Source organism: Engraulis encrasicolus, chromosome 16, assembly GCF_034702125.1.
Source record: "Engraulis encrasicolus isolate BLACKSEA-1 chromosome 16, IST_EnEncr_1.0, whole genome shotgun sequence".
In the NCBI taxonomy this organism is placed as follows: domain Eukaryota; kingdom Metazoa; phylum Chordata; class Actinopteri; order Clupeiformes; family Engraulidae; genus Engraulis; species Engraulis encrasicolus.
This window is the reverse complement of record NC_085872.1, coordinates 24,714,502-24,735,289: the sequence shown is the minus strand read 5'-3', so window position 1 is coordinate 24,735,289 and position 20,788 is coordinate 24,714,502. Positions and strand designations below refer to the sequence as shown.

Sequence of the window (20,788 nt, the reverse complement as noted above, 5' to 3'; positions counted from 1 at the left end):
TGACAAAACGCATGTCAGCCAAGTCGATTTAATGTAATGCGCGCACACATTTCGATGAGGTATTAGACAGAAAACAATATCCAAATACTGTGTTGGTACCTTGAATGAATGAATGAATGATTTTATTTGACATTCTCAGTTCTTATATGAAATTAAATGACTTAGTTCCATCCAAACCGCACCACACATGTGTATTTGCAAGATTCCCCTGATAATGTTGATACTTCAATCAATTATTTGAGTAACACTAAATGTCTACACTACAGTTTAACTACTGAAACTCTTACTGAAAACGGTATTGAGGTTGCTCCTAAGTAAAAAAAAAAAAAAATCTCCACACAGATTAAAGTTCTACAAGCAGGCAGCCCTTTATTAGGTCAGACACCTTCACGCACACAAATTCTTCCACAGAGCCTTTGTACATGTTATACAAGCTTATAAAATTATAAGAGAAAGAAACCATCTATTTACAATATTCTGTGCAAACACATTTAATCTCAGACATCTGAAAGGCATGCATTGAAGTAAACTTTGGCCAAAATCAACCAAAATACTTGTATATCTTTCTTTCTTTTTTTTCTTCTTCAAAACACTGCATCACATACTGTAGTTATCTCCAAACACCAGTGATTCTGTGACTCGGCTGAAAGAGACAACCTACAATAGTGCCTTTTCTTGTTCTCTATTCACACACTGGCTATCGTGCACAGTACTGTCTGGAAATGTAAAACAAACACCCAAGTGCTTTGGTATGTTGGTACAGACATACTGAGTACAGGTTCCATATTGGTCTAATTATATTGATCTGAGATATTATTTGGCAGTGCATTGGAACCTTTTAAAATGCCTTCTACAAATAAATGCTGCCTTTTCAACTCCCTTTCAAAATTAATTCAAACTTTATATGTGTCAAAGTATTCCTACAGATGTGGCCACATCTAGAGCCAACGTAGGTGAAAATATATACTTAAGTATTTTTGTCTTTTTTGAATTCAAAAATATTTTGTACATTTTTTGTAGTGATTCTATTTTAACATGATCTATTCATTCCCACACATATTTTATAAAATATATTCTCAATACCATCCATTAAAACTGCTAACCTTTTACATAAATAAAAAAAGAAACATCTGTCAAAGCACCGACCGTCTAGCACTAAATCTAATGGATTACATATTTCCCTCTCTCTTGGGAGTATTATAAGCAAAGAGTTAAATAACCTTGCGAAGACAGTGAATAAACTCAGCAATACTTGTAAAGACTCAAAAGACTGACTTAATTTTCACAAGTTACACTCTCACCTCACATCAAGCAGCCTCCCAGGCAGTTTACACCCATCAGAGAGATTCAACTGGCATAGATTGAAAACATGAACATAAAAAACAACACTAGAGAACATACTGATGGAGGAGGAGGGAGGAGGAGGAGATAAAAATGACAGAAATATAGACAGAAGATAAAAAAATGACTACACACACATATAAACATACAAAAATCAAAAGAACATGGAGATCATGCTATGTCCCTGGAGGATGATGTCGGGGCGACAGCAGGCGGACCGCCGCTGCCACCCTGTGGTCGCCCGGCGCCGATGCTGTGGAGGTGGGACGCCCGGCCTCCCCTGCCTCCCTGCGCCACGGCCGTAGGGGAGAGGAGGGAAGGGGAAGAGGGGGAGGACGAGGAGGAGGTGGAAGTAGGGGACACGGAGGAAGAGGAGGAGTAAGAGTAGGAGGAAGAGGAAGAAGAGGAGTGGTTTAAACTGGTGGACGATGGGGGCATGGTGACGGGGTGATTTGATGGGGAGTTGTGGGGTCGGCCATTTTGAGTCTGCTGCTGCTGCTGCTGCTGCTGCAGGAGGCCAAGGGTCTGGCCTTTGCCTCCATGTAGTTGGAGGGAATCGTTTGGGGGGTGTGGTCGGGGGAGGGGATGGGCTGAGGTGCGAATATGCCGGCCAAGATTTAGACACGGAATGGAGGACTTGAGGGGAGAGGTGGAGGAAGAGGAGGAGGAGGAAGAGGCAGATGGTGGATTAGTAAGCTTAGACATGTTTGAGTTAGGAGAAGATAAGCTACCTTTTCCAGTACTAGGACAAAAGGCTGGGATCTTAGAAGCAGGTAAAGCAAGGAAAGCATGTTTACTATCCCCATCAGCTTTCATAGAGCTCCCGTTAGCCTGCGAACAAAGATGCCGAAAGACATGGAATGTCAAGTAGGATGGTGAACCAGCTCCATGATGATAATAAGCTTTTTTTCTCATTTTTCCAGTATATACTGTAAGACATTACTTGAACTCAATTACACATTTCTTTTTATCAAAATAAAACACATAGCACTATTGTCATACAACTGTCATGAAACATTGCAATTAATCCAAATATTATATTTTCTTTTGACTTGACAGTAATACTGCATCAGAGAGATTCAAAGAATATCAAATGAATGATCTAGTAAATGTATATGGGTGGTTACACAATGAACATGCTCAAGGGGGTGGGTATGGTAGCAGTGTATGGAAACAGTTGTGACCAGCGAGACAAAGGACAGGAGGGGACATCACAGCTGATTCACATAGGCACAGGCCACTCCACAAGAAAACGTTCACAATTCACAGTTTTACAACGCTGAACACGACAACTGTTTCTCTCTGCCATTTAGAACAACAAAAATGAGTGTCCTGTCATTAAAACTGCCTCACAGCAGAACTACCTGTCTGAACTGCCTCTGGGAATCTTGGAGCTTTTGCGCTTTCCCGGCCTTGTCCGTGCCGGGGCCGGGCTGCTGCCGGGTCTTGGGGGAAGGCAGCGAGGGTCGACTCGTGGAGGAGGAACCGCCGGTGTTCTAGAATGACAAACGCACAGGACGTCAGTGATCGGCGTGTAGCTCAGTCAGGCAGGCAGCTCCAGAGGAGAGCATAGGAGATTAAGAGAGAGAGAGATTTCTGATTAGAGACATGATTCTGGAAAGGTGGAAGTTGGCGGCAGCATGCTTAAGTCAATCCACAATAAACCCCATTATAGACTCATGAGTCATGCACAATGAAGTTCCACAAGATCAAGACCAGTCTTTCTAAGAAAGAGAAAAAAGTGAGACCTTTGGCCAAATGACCAAATTCAAGCCTGAGTAGCCAAAAACTATTAGGATAGGACACACACACACACACACACACCACATAAAAACTTACACAGACACACACAAATAGAGAGATCAAGAAGACAGCAAGAAAAAGAAAATGCAGAAACCAAAAAATCAAATCCATAATCATGTCAACACGAAATCACACAGAAGCAGAGGGTATCCCAGTGTTTTGCCCATTCCCAGCACCTAGGAAAACACCTGTGATTTATGAAATCAGTATTAGAATGGAGTTGGGTGGGTAGGGAGGGGGTAGGGTGAGCCCACGAGCAGACCCAAGGTACCGGCGTTAAAGAGGGGGTTTGGGGATGGGATGGGAGAGCAGCTGGGGAGAGACCTGTTTACTGTTGCCGTTGGTGCTGGAGGAAGAAGAGGAGGATGCTGAGGAAGAGGATGAAGGTGCGACAGCAGTGGTGACCGCTGAGGTGTTGGCCGTCGGCCGAGGGGGGAGGTGGGGCTTGCCCTTCTTGCTCCGCAGAGACGACGATTTCAAGGCTCGCGGCTCGTTGGCCGCCGCCCGCTTAGACGGGCTGCCCTCAGCCTGTGAGCAGTCCGACACCGACCTCTTGACCTTGGAGCCTCCTCGCGGGGACGAGGGCCCCTCAGGTGGGGCCGTCCCAGTGGGAGACCTGGGCCCCATGTCGGTTATCGTGCTCTCCAATTCCTTAATCGTCTCCTCCAGGCTGTCCAGGGTCTTGAAGGTGTTCTTGCGGATCTCCTCCGTCCGCTTGGTTCCAGTTTGCGGTGCAGCTTTGGGGATGGAGGTCACGGTGGGTATGGAAGATGTCTGGCTGGACTTGGTTTTTCCTTGGATCTCAAACCTCTTGGTCTCCTTCAGCGGGCCGTCTGACTCCTCTTCGTCCTCGTAGACCACCACCTGCAGGGTCTTCTTGCCCGTCTTGGTCCCCGTGCGGAGGGCCTGCCCTATCGCTGCCAGTTGTTTCTTGGGGAATTTGAACTTAAACTTCTTCTTAGCGTCTTGCTTTGGGTCATTGGCATTCACCTCAGTTTTGGAGCCATTGTCCAGGTCCGGTGACAAGGGCTCGAGCGGGCTCAGAGGTTTACTGACCTTACTAAGAGGCCTGTGGCTTTTTGGACTGGCCAAGGATCTGTTGGCTCGGTTAACGCCTACAGCCTTTTCACCCACAGCGACCTCATTTGACTTGTCCTGTTTGCCCGCTCTGCCCTCCACCTCATCCTCATCGTCCTCTGTCTCCTCCTCAATCCTGTCCTCCGAGAGCATCCGTTCCAGCTCCTCCTCGCCCTCGAAGATGGTGGACAGCCGCTTGTACGCCTGCCGGATCTCCATGGGCTCGTCGAAGATGATGATGACCGGCTTGCGGTTGTAGCCGCACTCCTCGGGTGTGCACAGCGTCTGGTCCGTGCCCACTTTCACCGTCTGCACCTCGCCTCCCTTGGTGCTCACCAGCTCCCTGTACTCTCCCGTGGACAGTGCCTGCACTTTGGTCTGCGTGATCATGAAGGCGATGCTGTCCGTGGAGGGAGGTGGGGGCCCTTCCTCCTCCATGAGGTCGGGGCTCAAACTGGCCTCCTCCGTGTACCTCGCCCTGCCCCTACTGGACCTCATCACCACCTCGTCACTGGCCACACTCTCCTCCTCATTCGATGACGAGGTGAAGTATGCATTTGGAATCCCGTTCACTGGCCTCTCGACAATGACCCCCTCTTCAGAAGGAGGGGCACGGCTGTCCTGGGCAGCTACTCGTGACAGGATAGGCTCTTCTGAAGGACTGGGGATCTTTGCTGCTTCAGGACTCGGTGCCTTTGACCCAGCTGCATCATTGGCTAGCGCAGATGGCTGGGCCCTGTTGTTCTGGCCTGCTGCCTCGGGGGAAACTGTGGGGAATTCATCGGATGTTAACAACTTTGGCTTCTGGGAAATGTCAAAAGCATTCGCATGTGCCACCTTGGTTGGGGAGAGGACGCGCTCCCTGCCCTCCTTTGGCTGTGCAGTGTCGGCCGCAGGGCGCTCATTGGAAATCTGTCCAGTGACGTAATATATGACCTGGCAAAGACAAACACATCAAAGCACACTGAAAATGGCGTAGGAAAAAATAAAATGAATGTAATTGTATAGGCAATATACAAAATGAAGGATCGAAATGAGCAGGAGACACAGTGTTTACCCTGGATCCTTGTGGAGTGGATTCTTTCCCTGGTTCTTTTCGCTGGTTAGTCTCTTCACCCTGGTGAACCGGGGTCTGCTAGGATAGTTTTTGAGCATAGCATTATTGAGACACATGATTTTTTCTAGCAGTCTGCACTTGGGAAGAACAGAGACTGTGCCCATCTAAAATGGCACTGAAATTAAAAAAAAGCTTTTGGTTCATGACCAAAGACTAAAGACAAATTACTCAGTGAAGAATATGACACGTTTCCGCTCAGCACAATTTTACTCATGACACAAAAGATTCACATTTCGATCTAACACTCAAATGACACCAAGTGATGCAGGAAAATGAAAATGACAGTATTGTCAGAAAGGAAGGATGAAGTGTGGATTATCCAACTGGAAACCAGGACTGAGGATTAGGAAACGCATGATTGATCATTGATATCATTCCAGTGAGACATGAAGTGTTAGAAAGTCACATGATCCCATTGCAAACTCATCATTAGAAATGCATTTTTTAAAATTACACAAGCTGAACTTTGTCATTATTGATCTTGAGAAATGGTTCTGGAGAAAGAGTTTTTAGACAGCAACGTGCACTGATACAGCAATGGCTCATTCAAAAGGATGGCAAAACAGCATAATACTTGAATGAAAACCAAAGTACCTGCTTGGGAAAAAAAGGAAAATCAGTCGAAGTGGAGCACACAGCCTCAAAAGCAGTTAGTGGCAGCTAGCACTGAGGTCGCATTAGGCATGAGGCATCCTAGCTCTACTAGTACTGTATCTTAGGGCTGCACGATTATGGAAAAAGTCATAATCACGATTATTTTGGTCAAAATCATAATCACGATTATTGATTTTTGCAGATTTTTTTGAAAATCTTAACAAGATGAAATATAACCAAGAATGAATTACATGATGAGGAAAATAAAATGGATTGTAATAATTATGTAAAGGCAATAGCATGAAACTTAAGTGGACAGATTTCTGGCCAGAAACACCAGCCTGTCAGTATGTTCTGGCTTCAAGGACGCTCTCAAAAGTAGGTCACTATTGCCACGATTAAATCACGATTAAAATCATAAATTCGATTACACTATTTTATCACGATTTCGATTATTTTCGGATTAATTGTGCAGCCCTACTGTATCTACTAAACCTACAGTATGGGAAGGGAAGGGCAGGGCAGGCTAGGGCGAGGCGAGAGGTTAGATCTGCAAGGAGAGGAAGCTTTAGCTGTGCTCTCGGCTGGAGCCGGAGAGCATGGAGGACACTACTGCTACACGCTGCTTGGTTAGATGGCACCACACCCGGTTACCTTGGTGTCTCGGGGGGTGCAGGGGGCTGGAGGCAACACTGGCTCCGCCAGCTCTGGCTCAACACGAGAGAGGTCAACAAAACACCTGGCCTCTAATTCTTTAACGGTGCACCTCTCAAACACCTGAAGGGGAGGTTAGAGCACAAGGTGGTTAGGTAGGGGCCCTTGTGGACACATTTTAGGGTATGTCATGAAAATTCATTCTTCTTCTGTTATTGTTACTTTTGTGCTGAATTTTCATGAATGTTTTAAGCCAACATGAAGGATTTTTTTTGAGATATTACTTTAGCAAATAGAAAATAAAGACACTGATGTGTTAGAATACAGAGAATTCCACAAAGACCAACAGTATCATGAGCAAGTACCCCAGTAAGCTTTAGGGAGATAGAAACCTGCTGTTCACCCATTTCACCAATAGAGGGCAGCATGACCGCAGCAAACAGGAACAGGCCAAGAGTCACTGGTGTCACTGTATACATGCAGTGCAATCCACATTTCTATCAGTTGCTTTCAAAGTTTATACCACCTTTTTACCCGCAGTCTCTATTCACTTGAATCTGTATCTCTATCTATTCATCTGTGTGTGTCTGTGAATGTGACTGTGTGTCTCGAGTGAGTATGTGTCTATTGGTGCTTTGCTGTCGGTGGGTTATCAGTCTGTGTTTGTTTAGGTGTGAGCGGCATGACAGGGTGGTGTGAGTGAGTGCATGGGTGTGGATGAGTGGGAGATGGGCCCTCCTGATAGCCGTGCCGTGTCCACCCACCTGCAGCTCCGCCATGATCTTATCTCCCTCGTCCTCATCCTCGCGCTCGGCCACAGCCACTGGAGCTGCCGGAGCAGCCGCCAGCGGAGGGGCGGTCGCGGTCGCCGCGGCCAGGGGAGGAGCGGTGACCGCAGTCGGGGGAGGGCTCTGGGGCTTCGGCTTGACCTCCGGGGGCACCTTCAGCGCTTTGGGCTGGGGGGCTTCCTCCTCGTCCTCCTGACAAAAAAAAGAAGAAGAAAAAAAAACACACAACAAAAACAAAAGCCACTCGAGTGTTAACACAGCACCGGTGTGTCCCCATCAGCAACACACACCCCCCCCTCCCCCTCCCCCGCCCATGTTCTCTACTCAACAGTCATGGGGGTGGAATTTCAGCAGCCGGCTTTACTCTGAACCAAAAAGGCGGCTTCGCTCTGATGCCGCTGAAGTTGAGCCATGCTGCTCGCTATAAGCCACGCTGCTGCGGCTCGGTGCAGGAAGAGCTTCGGGTAACTATGACACACCTCAGGCGAGCGGAGGTGATTTCGCAACACTTTTATGATGAGGGCCTCTTTCTGCCGTCCTGCAAACAGATGTGTCTGGGAATGTGGCCTGACAGGGTCTGCACTGACTCAACACCCCCCACCCACACTGCTTTCTGCTTTTCAAACGCTCCCATCTAACTTAAGTGGGAGGATTTATCATGTTCTCTTCTCTAAACAATGTTTGTACCCTAAAGTCGTCTATATCCATGTAGATCAGTCAGCTCGGAAGTAATTTGTACACACACACACAAGTGCGCGCACGCACGCACGCACGCGCGCGCGCGAGCACTCTGCACAGGATGACAATAGTGAACATAGGCACTAACATTCACACTCACACTCACACTCACACACATGCTCCTGCCCAGCGGGCGACAGACCTGGTTGGAGGTGGAGTCCTTCCTGTTGTGGGAGGTGTAGATGACCTCTCCCGACCTCCCGGTGGTGAGTCCCGATCCGCTGGGGTAGAACCTGCGGGGCGGGGGCGGGGGAGGGGACTTGCTGGCCTTCTCTGCCGAGCCGGCCTTTGCTCTGTCCACACTGGGCCGGTGGGGCTTCTCCATGTGGGGCTTCTGTGGCGGCGGCCGCTCTGCTGCAGAGCCGGACGCCGCGGCGGGCTTTTCAGCAACAGGTTTTGGCGGCACGTCTGATGAGAGAGGGTGGTGTGAGAAACACAAAAACGCATGCGCACACGTATACACACGCACGCATGCACGCACACATGCACACATGACACAGACACACACACACACACGGACAATAGGGTTTTACTTTTGTTTCACTTTTATGGCCATGGGAAGGCGAATTCAATGCTTGGCATAAAAATACACAACGTTCAATGGAGAGAGTTTCAAACTAACTAACTTCAAGGACAAGTTGGGGAACAGAAGGTTGTAAACATGTTATTCTTACTTTCTATTTTTTTACAAGGTCTAGATGTTTTCAAGCACAAACATCCTTTTATGAAAGACAAAAATGGCATATTTATATAAATAATAAGGCAAATATACAGTACATTTTAAGTTTAAATTAACTTTATTGCTAAGGTGCTCACCTTGACAACAAACATCTACCACCTTCACTAGATGCTCTGAAAAGATAACTATGTTGTGTTGTAATTTGTATGTAAACAAGTTGCTGAGTGTAAGTTGATTCACCAAAATGCATACTTTTAGGGTATTATTCATATCATATTCAGGGTTCCCACTCTAATTCAGAAATAAAAATTTTCAGAATTAAAGATTTTCCATGACTGTCCAGACCCAAAAAAATGGAATTTCCATGACTAGTTTCGTACAAAGAAGGCAAGGCAAGGCAAGGCAAGTTTATTTATATAGCGCATTTCATACACAGGTGCAACTCAATGTGCTTCACAAAGTTAACAAATGTAAATGAAAGGAAAACAGGGAAATGAATTAGAGTCAAAAAACATTTAAAACATTAAGATAAAACATAAGGTAAAAATAATAATAAAATAAAACATAAATAAACATAAAACCTTGAAAAACAATTCTTATTTTACTAATTTACTTCTCTTATTTTACCGTCTTTTCATTCAATAATTTAAGAAAGCATCTGAGAACAGAAAGAAGTGACATTAACGTGTTTTAAAATGCTAAAACTGATGATTATCTTCATCCCTAGAGCCGACGCTGAGCCATCGCCAGACTTCAGTGGGCTCATTGCATTCTAGAATATTGCACATTACAGTGCGAAAGCAAACCGTCTCTGGTGAAGTGTTGAAGTACAACCAGTAAGAAACAAGATTTTACACCAAACAAAAAAGGTTTTTGCTTTTACACAACTGTTAAAAAAATTCCAAGATATTCCATGACTGTGCATGCAAAATGTGTAAAATTGAAAGAAAAATGTCTGCACACTTAAATCCCCTTTGTGTTGTTTTTAATAATAGGCCAAGCTTTCGGTCTACTGACCTTCCTCAGGGCTCCTGTGCATGCAAAATGTAAAATTCCATGACTGGAAAAACTTTTGTGAAATTCTATGATATTCCAGAAATTCCATGACCCATGGGAACCCTGCATATTTCTTATGTAAATGAACAGAATAGCCTTTCCAATGATCATGTCTCACGTGTCTACGCTACCAGCTAGCCCCCTACCACCTTGACTGATGAAAGTTCTTTGGGAGACACTGCACTGTGTGATGTGCTTTCCTTACCAGGAGCCGGGGCCGCAGGAGGTAAGGTGGCCTGCTCCTGCTCCTGCTCCTGCTCCACCGCTGGTGGCTCAGGGGGCAGCTCGGCTGGCGCAGTGCCTGGGCCCGGTACCTCCAGGCTGGGTATGGCCTGCATGAGACTGGCCTGGGTCTGCTGGAGCAGCCTCTCCATGTCTGCCCCATCGGGCTGGGCAGAGCTGCCTCGCGCCCCCTCCTCTTCCACTTCCTGTCCTGCCCCCCGCGTCTGCTCCTCTCCTTCCTCCTTCGCCTCCTCCTCCTCCTGTGGGGGAGAACGACAAGGCGCCATTCATCACAAGGCAGAGCAAGGTATCCTCAGCCATCACCACGGGACTTCTTAGTTCTAAAAACGTGGATTAGTTAACACTGCTGCTGGCTGTAGTCTGCTTGTCTAGACAACCTGCTCACTGCCAAAAAACACTACAATACCTGCCCATACATACAAGGCAAGGCACAGAACAATAAGCCCTCAGGTGCAATTAAGTACTGATAATAAACCAAGTCTGTGAGTTGGGTGTGATCTGACTTGAGTGCTCTCTAACCTGCCAAACCCATCAAACCACTCGCATGAATTCACTTGGCACTGTAAGTAACACTTATCACACAAAGAGTGTGAAAATATTAAGACAAGCTGGGCTACTTCGCAGAGACTAGACCCAGGGATGACTGGAGCACTCAGCAACTTTTTTTAGAGTTTTAAAAAATATATATTTTGGTGCAGAAAGTGACTGACGTTTCGGCACATGTGCGCCTTCCTCAGAGTCCTGAGTGCTGTTCTTGACTGTGAGCACCACCAAGGCTCTTCGAAGTGTGAAAACATTATCTCTCAATTTCAAATCTATGTCAAACTTCTTAATACTACGTAGATTTCCTCTCTGGGTTTTTTATGCAAGGCAGCATGGTCCTGCTTGGGCCACATTGCCCAAGAGAGATGCTTATTCTTATTGACATGCTTATTCAGCTAGGGCAGCTCTATGGCAACCATCATTTACAACCACAGATGGGAGCCATGACAACAATATGGCAGGCTAAGCGGTTTGGGCAATACTGTAGCCAGCAGTCCAGTGCAGAGAAAAGAAAACACTACGAAAAGCTTCCAGAGTGAGATGAGAAACAGGGATAACCGTTTCAGTCAAGGCAACAATATACTCTGACTCACAATCAAAAATAGTTCTCTTTAGAAAGGATACTGACACATAATGAAACGGACGAAGAAAAGTAAATCAGTTGTGTGCTTCATCAAAAACTCTGCAGTGTTGCATTGATACGTAGAGAATACATGAGAGAGAAAACATACACATGCATAAAGGACCGTACACACACGTCGCTGCTAGTTACTCGCTCAGCGAATGAACTCAATAGAATGCCAATGTGTTCCAGCGAGACTAGCAGGTAAGTAGGCGAGTACTGTACAAGCGATGCGATGTGGGCGGATCCCGAGTTGAAAATATTTGATCTTCGAGCGAGGAGAGGCGAGTAAGCGAGTAACCAATTGGAAGGCAGAGTTCGGTACTTCTCGCCTGTTCATTGGCAGTTAAAGCCGCGGGAACTTTCAGCAAACGTTCCATGAAAGAGAGGCGAGTAGGCGAGCACGCGAGAAGCTAGTAAATAGCAGTGATGTGTGTGTACGGCCCTTAAGTCTTCATTTCCATTTAATTTTATACACACTGCAAGACAGTGCAACACAATCTCCCCCGAGACCTCAACAGTGTTACTGACCTCTTGACCAGGGCCTCTGTGTCTTGGACTGGCCCTGCTGCTCCCGGCAGCACTGGGGCCATCCTCCACACTTACAGGTGCTGGTGCTGGTGATGCGGCTGAGCCACAGCTACTGGGTGCACTTCCTGGACCAGGACTCGGAGTGGTGCCCGGAGGTGCGTCCTCCGCCACTGCTGCCGGAGCCGCCGTGGTGGTCGCGGCAGCAGCCTTGGGGAGACTCCCCTTCCTCTTCTGCAGCGCGGGGCTGTTCTCGCGGCTGCGCGGGCTGACCTTGGCCACGGTGGGCGTGTCCCTGGCGTGCGTCGGGGTGAGCGGCGGGCTGGCGTGATGGGTGAGGCCGGCGGAGTGCTGGCACACGGGGATGGCAACCGGCGAGCTGCGCACGCGGTGCACGACCACGGGCGAGGAGGGCGTGAGCTCGGAGCGGATGGCCCCGGCCGGGGAGCGCGGTTGCGGAGTGGGCGAACTTCGGGAGGAGCCGGAGGAGTCGGAGCCGTCAGCCACCGGTGGTGGTGGGCCCTCGGACGTCAGTGCTCTGAGGGGCTCAGGGGAGGGGAGAACACCCTCTGTGGCATACCTGCAGGAACGCACAGTGGAGTCAGTGGAGACGCAGAAATCTCAAAGAAGCAATGTGGAGCAGTCTTTAACCCCTTAAGACACGGCTTTATAAATGAGCTGTTACCAGCATGGCAATGACTAAGTCATAATGTATAGTAGTGTAGTACTATAGTAGTTAACTTTCAATGTCTATGACAGCGTGCCACAGGAGGTACGGTGTGCATTAAGGGGCTATGCTATTAGCATGCTAGGGAGTATGCAATGCTCCACTACTTGAGTCCTAACTCACTCAGAAAAAGAAAACAGTACTGGACTAATGGTGCAGTCATTACAGTACCTCTGGCAATCTCATGCAACATTACCCTCCATTCATAACATTGTTTGATGTTGCAAAGCACTGTATACATATTGTGAAGCTCAACACTATTTGTGTCATGAACAGATGCCTCATAGTATCCACTCTAACACCCATGTCCAACTACCCCGAAGCTTTGCCCCGTGCTCTCTTTACCCCATCCAACACCGCCCCCCCCCCCCCCCCCCCCCCCCCCCCCACACACACACACACACACACCTCCTCCACAACCTCACCTCCTCAGGCAGCTGAGCGTCTCTGTGAGGGCCTTGACTCTCTTCAGCATGCTGTCCATCTTGTGCGGCTCCTCTTTCAGGAAGCGCACCGCCTCCACCTCCACCCGCAGCACCGAACGCATCTTGGTCTGCAGAGCCGGGAACTCGCCTGGGGAGCAGGGCACAAGCCGGTCACATGAGTCACGTGACACTGACAGTGACAGTGACAGCGACAGCGACTGCAGCACCCAGTGCCGGTTGCACTTGCACACCAGACGCAGCCACCATAGCCGCAGGCATGCTCACATACTCACTCGTTCACAGTAACAAGACAAAGGCATGCAGAAGTATGCATACTTTCATTATTAACACATAGCTAAGATCAGTGTACTGTGTGAATGTTTGGTTCAGGTGGTCAAGACTTTTAAACAATCTTGCCTATTTTGGCAACACATAGGCTACATGCATTTTTTAAACTAACAAAAGACTAATGTTAGTGCCATATACTGTATTTTTACATTGCCAGGATTTTTCGGGAGAGTGTTTATGCACAGTCAGTTAAACTCAACATTGGTTTTGGCAGTTGCGAGTTTGCATAGCTCCTACTGTACCGGGCCTGTCTATTCTTTCTGCACCCTGTGAAAATGCCAATGTTAGCTTGACGGTAAGTGCTAGTCCTCCCTGCTTCCCAGTCAAGTCACCTTTGAGTCCAGCCAAGGCCTCTCCCACTTTCCTCAGGTTGACGGCACCCTCCTCGACATCCTTCAGCGTGATTGGCCGGGTCGAGCCAGAGGTGGAGTTTCTCTTCAGCTTCTCCACATACTTCTCCAAGTCCCTTTTGAGGAGATAATAAAACAGCAGGTATCATTAGAGGCCCCCCTTGCTTGTTTCCACATACAGTATGGTTCACGATAGTAGCTCTGCGTGCTGACAACACAGGTAACTTTTTTGGGGGGCGATGAGGAAGCAAAAGCCAACAGTCTGTCTCCTCATTTGTCCTGCAAAGTAGACAGAAGGCGCACACTTTTGGCTCGTCTTCTTGCTTAAAGTTTATTGCAATACTTCCAAAAAAACCCACAAGCATGTTTCGACGTCAAGCTGTCCTCAGTGTGTATAAAAAGACTTCCAAAAAGTCCTTCTCATGTATCCACATGTGTTAACATAGTTTTGTATACAGCTAACACAGATAACCTGTAAAAAGTAACACTGCTAACATTTTATTATCTGCCCCCTGTAGGACATTTCAAGAGAAAGTAACTACAACAACATGGCTGTGTGAGGCATGAGAGGTAGAACGAAAGGTTAAAATATTTTTGTTGTGAAGGGGGGGGGGGGGGGGGAGTTCTTCTGCAGAGGATTATATGCACATGAGGTGAATTTGTGACAAACCCTGGATGACAAGGGCAGATTTAGTGATTTCTTCCTTCCTTGAGTACAAGCCAAACTTAGAGTCAGAGGGAAAATATTTCCTCTGTCAAAGCTTTGGTGACAAAGGTGTGTGTGTGTGTGTGTGTGTGTGTGTGTGTGTGTGTGTGTGTGTGTGTGTGTGTGTGTGTGTGTGTGTGTGTGTGTGTGTGTGTGTGTGTGTGTGTGTGTGTGTGTGTGTGTGTATCGGTAAGAAACAGAACCTGTTTGACACGGTCAGGTGGAGTATGTTGACAAAAACTCTCAAAGGGAGCAGCAACAGCAGCTCAGCTCTCGGCGGAGTAACGAGGCCAAAGAACAAACGCCACAAGACAATGGGCACGGCGGCACTCAAGGGTACCACACAGAGACCTCACTGGGGAGGGCCTGCTTCACATGTTCATGCCCAATAACACTACTGGGGGTTAGCTAAACCTAAGCTAATTCCCAACAACTACCTCTAGACCAGTGGTTCTCAACCTTTTTAGAACAAACGTTCCCTTCACCTCATCATGAGTCTGACAACGTCCCCCTTAGTAATGAAAAATAAAAAAGACTAATGCCCCCCAAAGGGAACTAAACCCCACCCCCACTCAGTTGTATCCTTGTCAACGCCCCCCTAGAGCTCCCCAACGCCCCCTGGGGGTCTGCAGCACCCCCGTTGAGAAAGACTACCTGTAGACAGTATTTTTCCCTGGAGGAGCTGGCTGCGCGTGCAATAGCTTGTCCTCCTGAAAGTGCTGATGTCATTGTGCTGTGGTGAGGGTGTGAGCATTCGCTTTGTATGTACTATAAGCCAGCGACTTCCACCTCTTCACAATGAGCTTTATTTTCAGCAAATGTGAACAAAAGGCAGTTAAGCTCAGAATAATGCTCCCTCCACTTTGCTTTTAGACAACAAGTTAACAGTGAGGGTGACGTCTAAATGCTGGTTAAACTAAAACACAATTTTTACCAGATCCTTGCATCTGCTTTCCCTCTGCTTTAAACAAGCTCAGGCAGAACCAAGTCATTGTGTGTGTGCCAATCAGTGGCACAACACTGCTTAGCAAGCCTGACTCACACCCACACGCACCCACATGCACATGCATGCACAGTGCACACTCACACACAATATCAGCTGGGACTTTTAACTGTAATTAAAATGCGTGGCAACTGGCAAGCACTGGAGCGATGCCAGCGAATCAGGCGCTGGGGTCAGATACCTCAACCTCTCATTTCCTGACACGTCCGCAGCCGCTACGCTGGGATGCGGCTCCAAACCAACATTTATCACGGACGCATTCCGCCACAGGGCTCCGCCATAATTACCCTATGTGCAAATCAGGAGCGCGAAACCTGCGTAAGTTCACGTTTTTAAATGGAGGGAGATGGGGGAAGCAGAGGCATGACAAATCAGTCAACCGTTACGGCAGCCAGCGGCCATCGTAATTACCACTCCACTTTCTCCAGATGGTAACCTTAGATCACACATTTCATTTTGGTGGCGCAGCACGGCACAGCACAGCACGGCTGGGGGGGGGGAACCCTGTTGGGGCCTGGAGTCACTGCCTGGCCCCCACATTCTTTAGGCTCTAGTCTTGTCTGCTGCGGGCCCCATTTCTGCCCCGTCACCTCACCAACTAATGGCCATGAACATGCTAAAAAGCCGTGGCTACGCAGGACCTGAGCCGTCACCCCGTGACACGGGAGACGAGACCTTCTCATCAAGACATCTGCGCAAGCCATCAATCTCTTTTTTTAACAAGAGTTTTGTCAGGGTTTATTAACGTTACTAATCACAATGTCAGGTGTAAAGCAAAACCTTTTTTAACTTGGGAGAGAGAAAAGGAGCTAGATGGATGGATTCCTCTCCTGCTGATGGCAGGCAACAAACACCCTCCGTCTTTGCCCTCCACACACTTGTGTGTTTTTAGACTAAACCCTTCCACGGTAGAATGCAGATGAAATGACTCCTGGATTTAACAAAACAACAACAGTGCAACCACCTGCTTGATCTGCCATGTTTGAGATATGTAGTCTGTGTTAGTTCTGCCAGGAAGACTCAGGTCACCTGTGCATTTCGCAGAGCCAATCAGCGGCTGCCATTTCCTTTATAGCGACGTGTCTAACTCTCCTTTCTTGCTGGCCTAGGCATGGCCGGTCCGAAATCTCCTCCTCCATCCCCACCACCACCAGTTGGGTCAAGTCTTCCTGTCCGGGGGGTTAAAGGTCCAGTTCCTGCTGCACCGCTACGGCAGGCTCTACTGGATCAGCCAGCGCAAGACCCGGGCAGATGATTGGACCTACGCCAAATACTGTCTACTTATGCCAATTCCATTGTCAACTATGTTAACATTAAATCGTTAAATACGAATTCCTCTCTCTGAGTCTTAATGGCTAAGGTCTACATCTAAAGGAGGCTCCCTTTACTTACCCGAGCTGCGAGAGAACGTTCTCCTCCATGGCCAGATAAGTGTGCCTCTCCTGGTCCACCTGGGACCTCTGCCTCTGCACCGGGTCCTCCAGCTGCCTGACCATGGTGGTGAAGCGGCCCGTGATCTCCTGCTCGGCCCGCCGCATCATCACCTTCATGGAGTCCTGGCTCTGGAGCTGTTCATGGGCCACATGTCATCAGTGTTAGAGTCAGTGGGCACAGACATAGAACTGACAGCAAATATTGTATTGAGGACAAGTTTAATCAGTATTACCTTTCAGTAGGATCTTTCAAACAATGTGATTGTGTACTATGGAGTATGTGTTAGCAAATTACATAGTACACACATATTTCAATGTGCATATTCACAAATCACGATGCACAATTCACATGCCCAAAATGGTTAATGCTCTTATAGCGCATTCAGGCCGACTGAGAACCGTGCTGGAGCCCGTTCCCACACCTAATCGCGAACCGACCGTCGTGTTCACGCCACAGATATTTGCGTTCGCGAACCGGAAAATTGGTTCGCAATGTGAACCGCAAAATACCAGGTTTTTCTCTGCGAACCGTGACGACAGCGTGGTCGTCAGCAGGTTCATCCGGGTAACACAGTCACGTGCGGAAAAAGTTCAGAGCCCGGTATGAACACTGGCGGTTCGCAGACAAACACTTAAGTGCCGAACGCAACTGGTGCGAGCACCGACACCGGCTCCGTTCTGGTCGGCCTGAAAGCCATATCAGTGATCTGCAGCATTCAGCATTTAACAAATGGAGATCTTCCTCCGTCCAGGTAACAACAATGTGCTACTTATTGCATGTATGCGCTTCTTGTCTCCATCATGTATCCTCTGACCAGGAGTGTCAAAAGTTAAAGTAAAAAGTAAATTCATAGTGTAAGTACAAGACTAGCTAGCACATGATATTACATAGCTGTTACACCATTTACTATTCGCCATTGTACCTAATGAGGTAGCTTGACTGTGTTGTGACTGAAGAACACTAAAAATCTAACAAGACACCACTACAAACTTGGCCCAACTACGGCAAAGTCTGCTGAATGCAAGACGAGTACACAGGTCTACTGGTTACTCAGATAAGTTACCTGTGTTGGAAAGAAACTGTGTTGCTTTTTTTACTTTTGCTTTTACTTTTGACACCTCTGCCTCTGACTCTGTGAAACTGAGGCCTCCTGAATATATTTGTTAACATGATTCCTTTCCTTGTGGTCATATATCCATCCATATCCATGTGCCATGTGCCATGTGTATAAGTTGTGTCCTCCTGAGAGGGAGGGGTATGTATATGCAGCTGCATCTAAACGTTATGTGCTCCTGAAAGGGAGGGGTATGTATATGCAGCTGCATCTAAACGTTGTGTGCTCCTGAAAGGGAGGGGTATGTATATGCACCTGCATCTGCTTGAGCTGGTGGAGCTGCAGGCGGAGGTCTGACACGTTCCTCCTGAAGGTGCTGAGCATGGACTGCATCTCCGTGTCTTTGGACGACGAGTGGAGAACCACGGCCATAGAGTCCGGCTGCGCCGTCACGACGCGGTTCTTAGGCACGGGAGCCGGAGACACCCCTGAGGGAGGAAGGAGACCCCAAGGGAGTTTGAATTAAATATGCGATGAAGCAAATTAAATATCCAACTTTTATGCATATTCTTTGACATAGGGCACTATGGGACAGCGGTAGTGACAGCCGTTTGGCTTATATAGCATAGCGTGCAAGCATTTAACATGATCGGCTGTTGAACAATATTGAGATCTATATCAAACTAATTGGATTAACTCTTTCTCACTTCATTAGCATGGTAAGGACCACTTGTCACATAGACTTACCGCCACTATTAACACTGCTAGCTGGAGATGCTGTCCTCACAGGTTTGTCACTGGAAAAGCACCAATAAACAAATAATCAGAATCAGCATCATTGGCTGAGTGCCCAGAGATATAAGCAAGCATTTCGATTAACAGAAAGAACGACAGGGAAACATAGAGATTACATATAGAGCAGTGATTCTCAAACTGTGGGCCGAGGCCCATTGGTGGGCCCTGATTGTATTCCAAGTGGGCCTTGAAATCATTTTCTAAAAATCAAAATCTTACTTTTGTGTGTTTTGTTGTTGATTTACTTGAGTTGTATTATTTATTGGGTCAGACGTGGACCCTGGACATTTGTGAATATTTTAAGAGGGCCCCAAGTTAGAAAAGGTTGGGAACCCATGATATAGAGTATAAAGCACTACAGTTATGGGAATACAATATGTAGCAATAAAGCATTTGTCCTTTGATTGCACAATGGCGTGAAGGTGACGTGATGATTGCACAAAGATTACCTGGTAGCGTCTTTGGTTGCACTAGTATTTGGCCCCTTTAAAAGTGCATGTTGGACAAGCCCAGTCAAACTGGCTATTTGCTGCTCCATCGCCTTCATTCGCTCACTGCTTCAGCAAGAACACACACACACACACACACACACACACACACACACACACACACACACACACACACACACACACACACACACACACACACACACACACACACACACACACACACACACACACACGCACACACACGCACACACACGCGCACGCACACACACACACACACACACACAATTTCACTGAGTGCACACCTCGCAAGTCAAGTTGTGCCAGAGCTTAAAACAACCTGCACCACCCCTCTGTCAATATTTCATCCACAACTTGTGCCCTGCTCTCTGTGGTTCTGCTTGATCTGCATGCCATGAATCACACCAGATATTAAGGTTGGATTCCCTTCTAAAGACCTTGCTGCGCCGCCATCTTGCATCTCTGTCACGCTCCGGCGAAAAGCGGCATGTAAATGATCTGCCCAAGTTCACCACAACAATATCACCCTGTGTCTTTGCGGATGCGGGGGAGGAGAGAGAGATAGTAGATCACTGAAGGAGAGGGAGGCAAAAAAACTGATACAACTCCCCCATAAATCTCTCGTCTCTTGACCATATTTGAGCAAAAAAAATACTTTACACAAGCAGCAAGGGGGGGTTAGTTAGGCGCGTGTTTCAAGTCGTGCACATGAAAGCAACCACAAAGGTTCAGAAACCACAAAGGAATCCATTCTAAGGTAAATATGGCCCACGGTAGCTTTGAGGATGTTTACTGTACATTCTCTGGGGCTGGGTTACACCGTATCACATTGCTGTAAACATGAAAAGTGCTATTGTGCTATAGACCACACCTTTTTTGATGAGAAATGGCACGTCTGAACTCAGACGCCTTCAAGAAGAGATCCCAGACGACCGCGACCGACTGCTCGTGTTTACAAACCTGGTGTGGTGGTCACCCGGCGGGACGACGCCGGGGACGCCTTGGAACGGCCGGCCGCCACCGTGCCCCGGGGGCAGGTCCACGAACACGGGGGACACCATGCTGCCGTGCACGCTGGCCACCACCTCCATGCCCCCGTTGCTCTCCTTCCGGAAGGATCGGCGCACGGGTGAGCCGCGCTCCATCGGCGGCACGCCCGGCGGCGGCATGTCAATCATCCTGACCTCGTTGACCCGGTGCGGAGACGGCGGCTGGGCCTTGCCCCCCCCCAGCGTGGCCATGGGGTTCTCCGCATACTTGCGGGATTTCTGCCTGTAGAGGGAGTGCTGACTCGGCGGCGGTGGCTGCTGCTGCTGCTGCTGTGGTGGCGGAGCTGCCCCGTCCACAACATCCCCAGGGCCGTGAGGACCCTGCGACGACGACACGCTCAGTCGCCCCTCAGGCACCCCGTACGGGTCGTACAGAGCCACCACTTTGCTGCCGCTGCCCAGGTCCTCGTCGGGCTTCACGTCGCGGCGCTCCAGGATGGCGCTGGGGCAGGGGGTGACGGAGCGGCTGGTGGGCTGCGGCACGCTGGAGAGCCGGTCCCTGGGGAGGGTGGCACTGCCGGCCAGGGGCCCGGCGGTGGCGGTGGCGCGGGGGCCGTAGGGGATGCGGGAGGGGGAGGAGGGCATGGAGCGGGCGGTGGGAGGGGACATGGAGCCTTGCAGCGCGTGCAGGTTGCTGATGGGGCTGC

The 20,788-nt window shown here is 48.4% G+C and overlaps 1 protein-coding gene across 7 annotated transcripts in view; it reads right to left on the bottom strand.

Annotated features, from left to right (window-relative positions):
* Positions 1–343: 343 nt before the first annotated feature.
* The window catches only part of si:ch211-207d6.2 (sickle tail protein), a 55,454-nt gene continuing 35,009 nt past the window's right edge, over positions 344–20,788 (bottom strand). For 2 of the 7 annotated variants that reach the window (XM_063219064.1, XM_063219063.1), the window contains 16 exons: positions 20,053–20,788; positions 19,075–19,182; positions 18,578–18,627; positions 18,146–18,318; positions 16,735–16,910; positions 13,616–13,749; positions 12,936–13,083; positions 11,787–12,363; positions 10,053–10,329; positions 8,255–8,520; positions 7,351–7,566; positions 6,587–6,709; positions 5,279–5,356; positions 3,469–5,157; positions 2,706–2,837; positions 344–2,172 (listed from right to left, as the gene is read on the bottom strand). The exon at positions 20,053–20,788 is cut by the window's right edge and continues 61 nt beyond it. In XM_063219064.1, the coding sequence (XP_063075134.1) occupies positions 1,513–2,172; positions 2,706–2,837; positions 3,469–5,157; positions 5,279–5,356; positions 6,587–6,709; positions 7,351–7,566; positions 8,255–8,520; positions 10,053–10,329; positions 11,787–12,363; positions 12,936–13,083; positions 13,616–13,749; positions 16,735–16,910; positions 18,146–18,318; positions 18,578–18,627; positions 19,075–19,182; positions 20,053–20,788 (5,543 nt within the window). In that variant the 3' untranslated portion in view covers positions 344–1,512. The remainder of the gene's footprint in view (positions 2,173–2,705; positions 2,838–3,468; positions 5,158–5,278; positions 5,357–6,586; positions 6,710–7,350; positions 7,567–8,254; positions 8,521–10,052; positions 10,330–11,786; positions 12,364–12,935; positions 13,084–13,615; positions 13,750–16,734; positions 16,911–18,145; positions 18,319–18,577; positions 18,628–19,074; positions 19,183–20,052) is intronic. The other 5 variants (XM_063219062.1, XM_063219058.1, XM_063219057.1 and 2 more) reach the window with 5 other exon arrangements.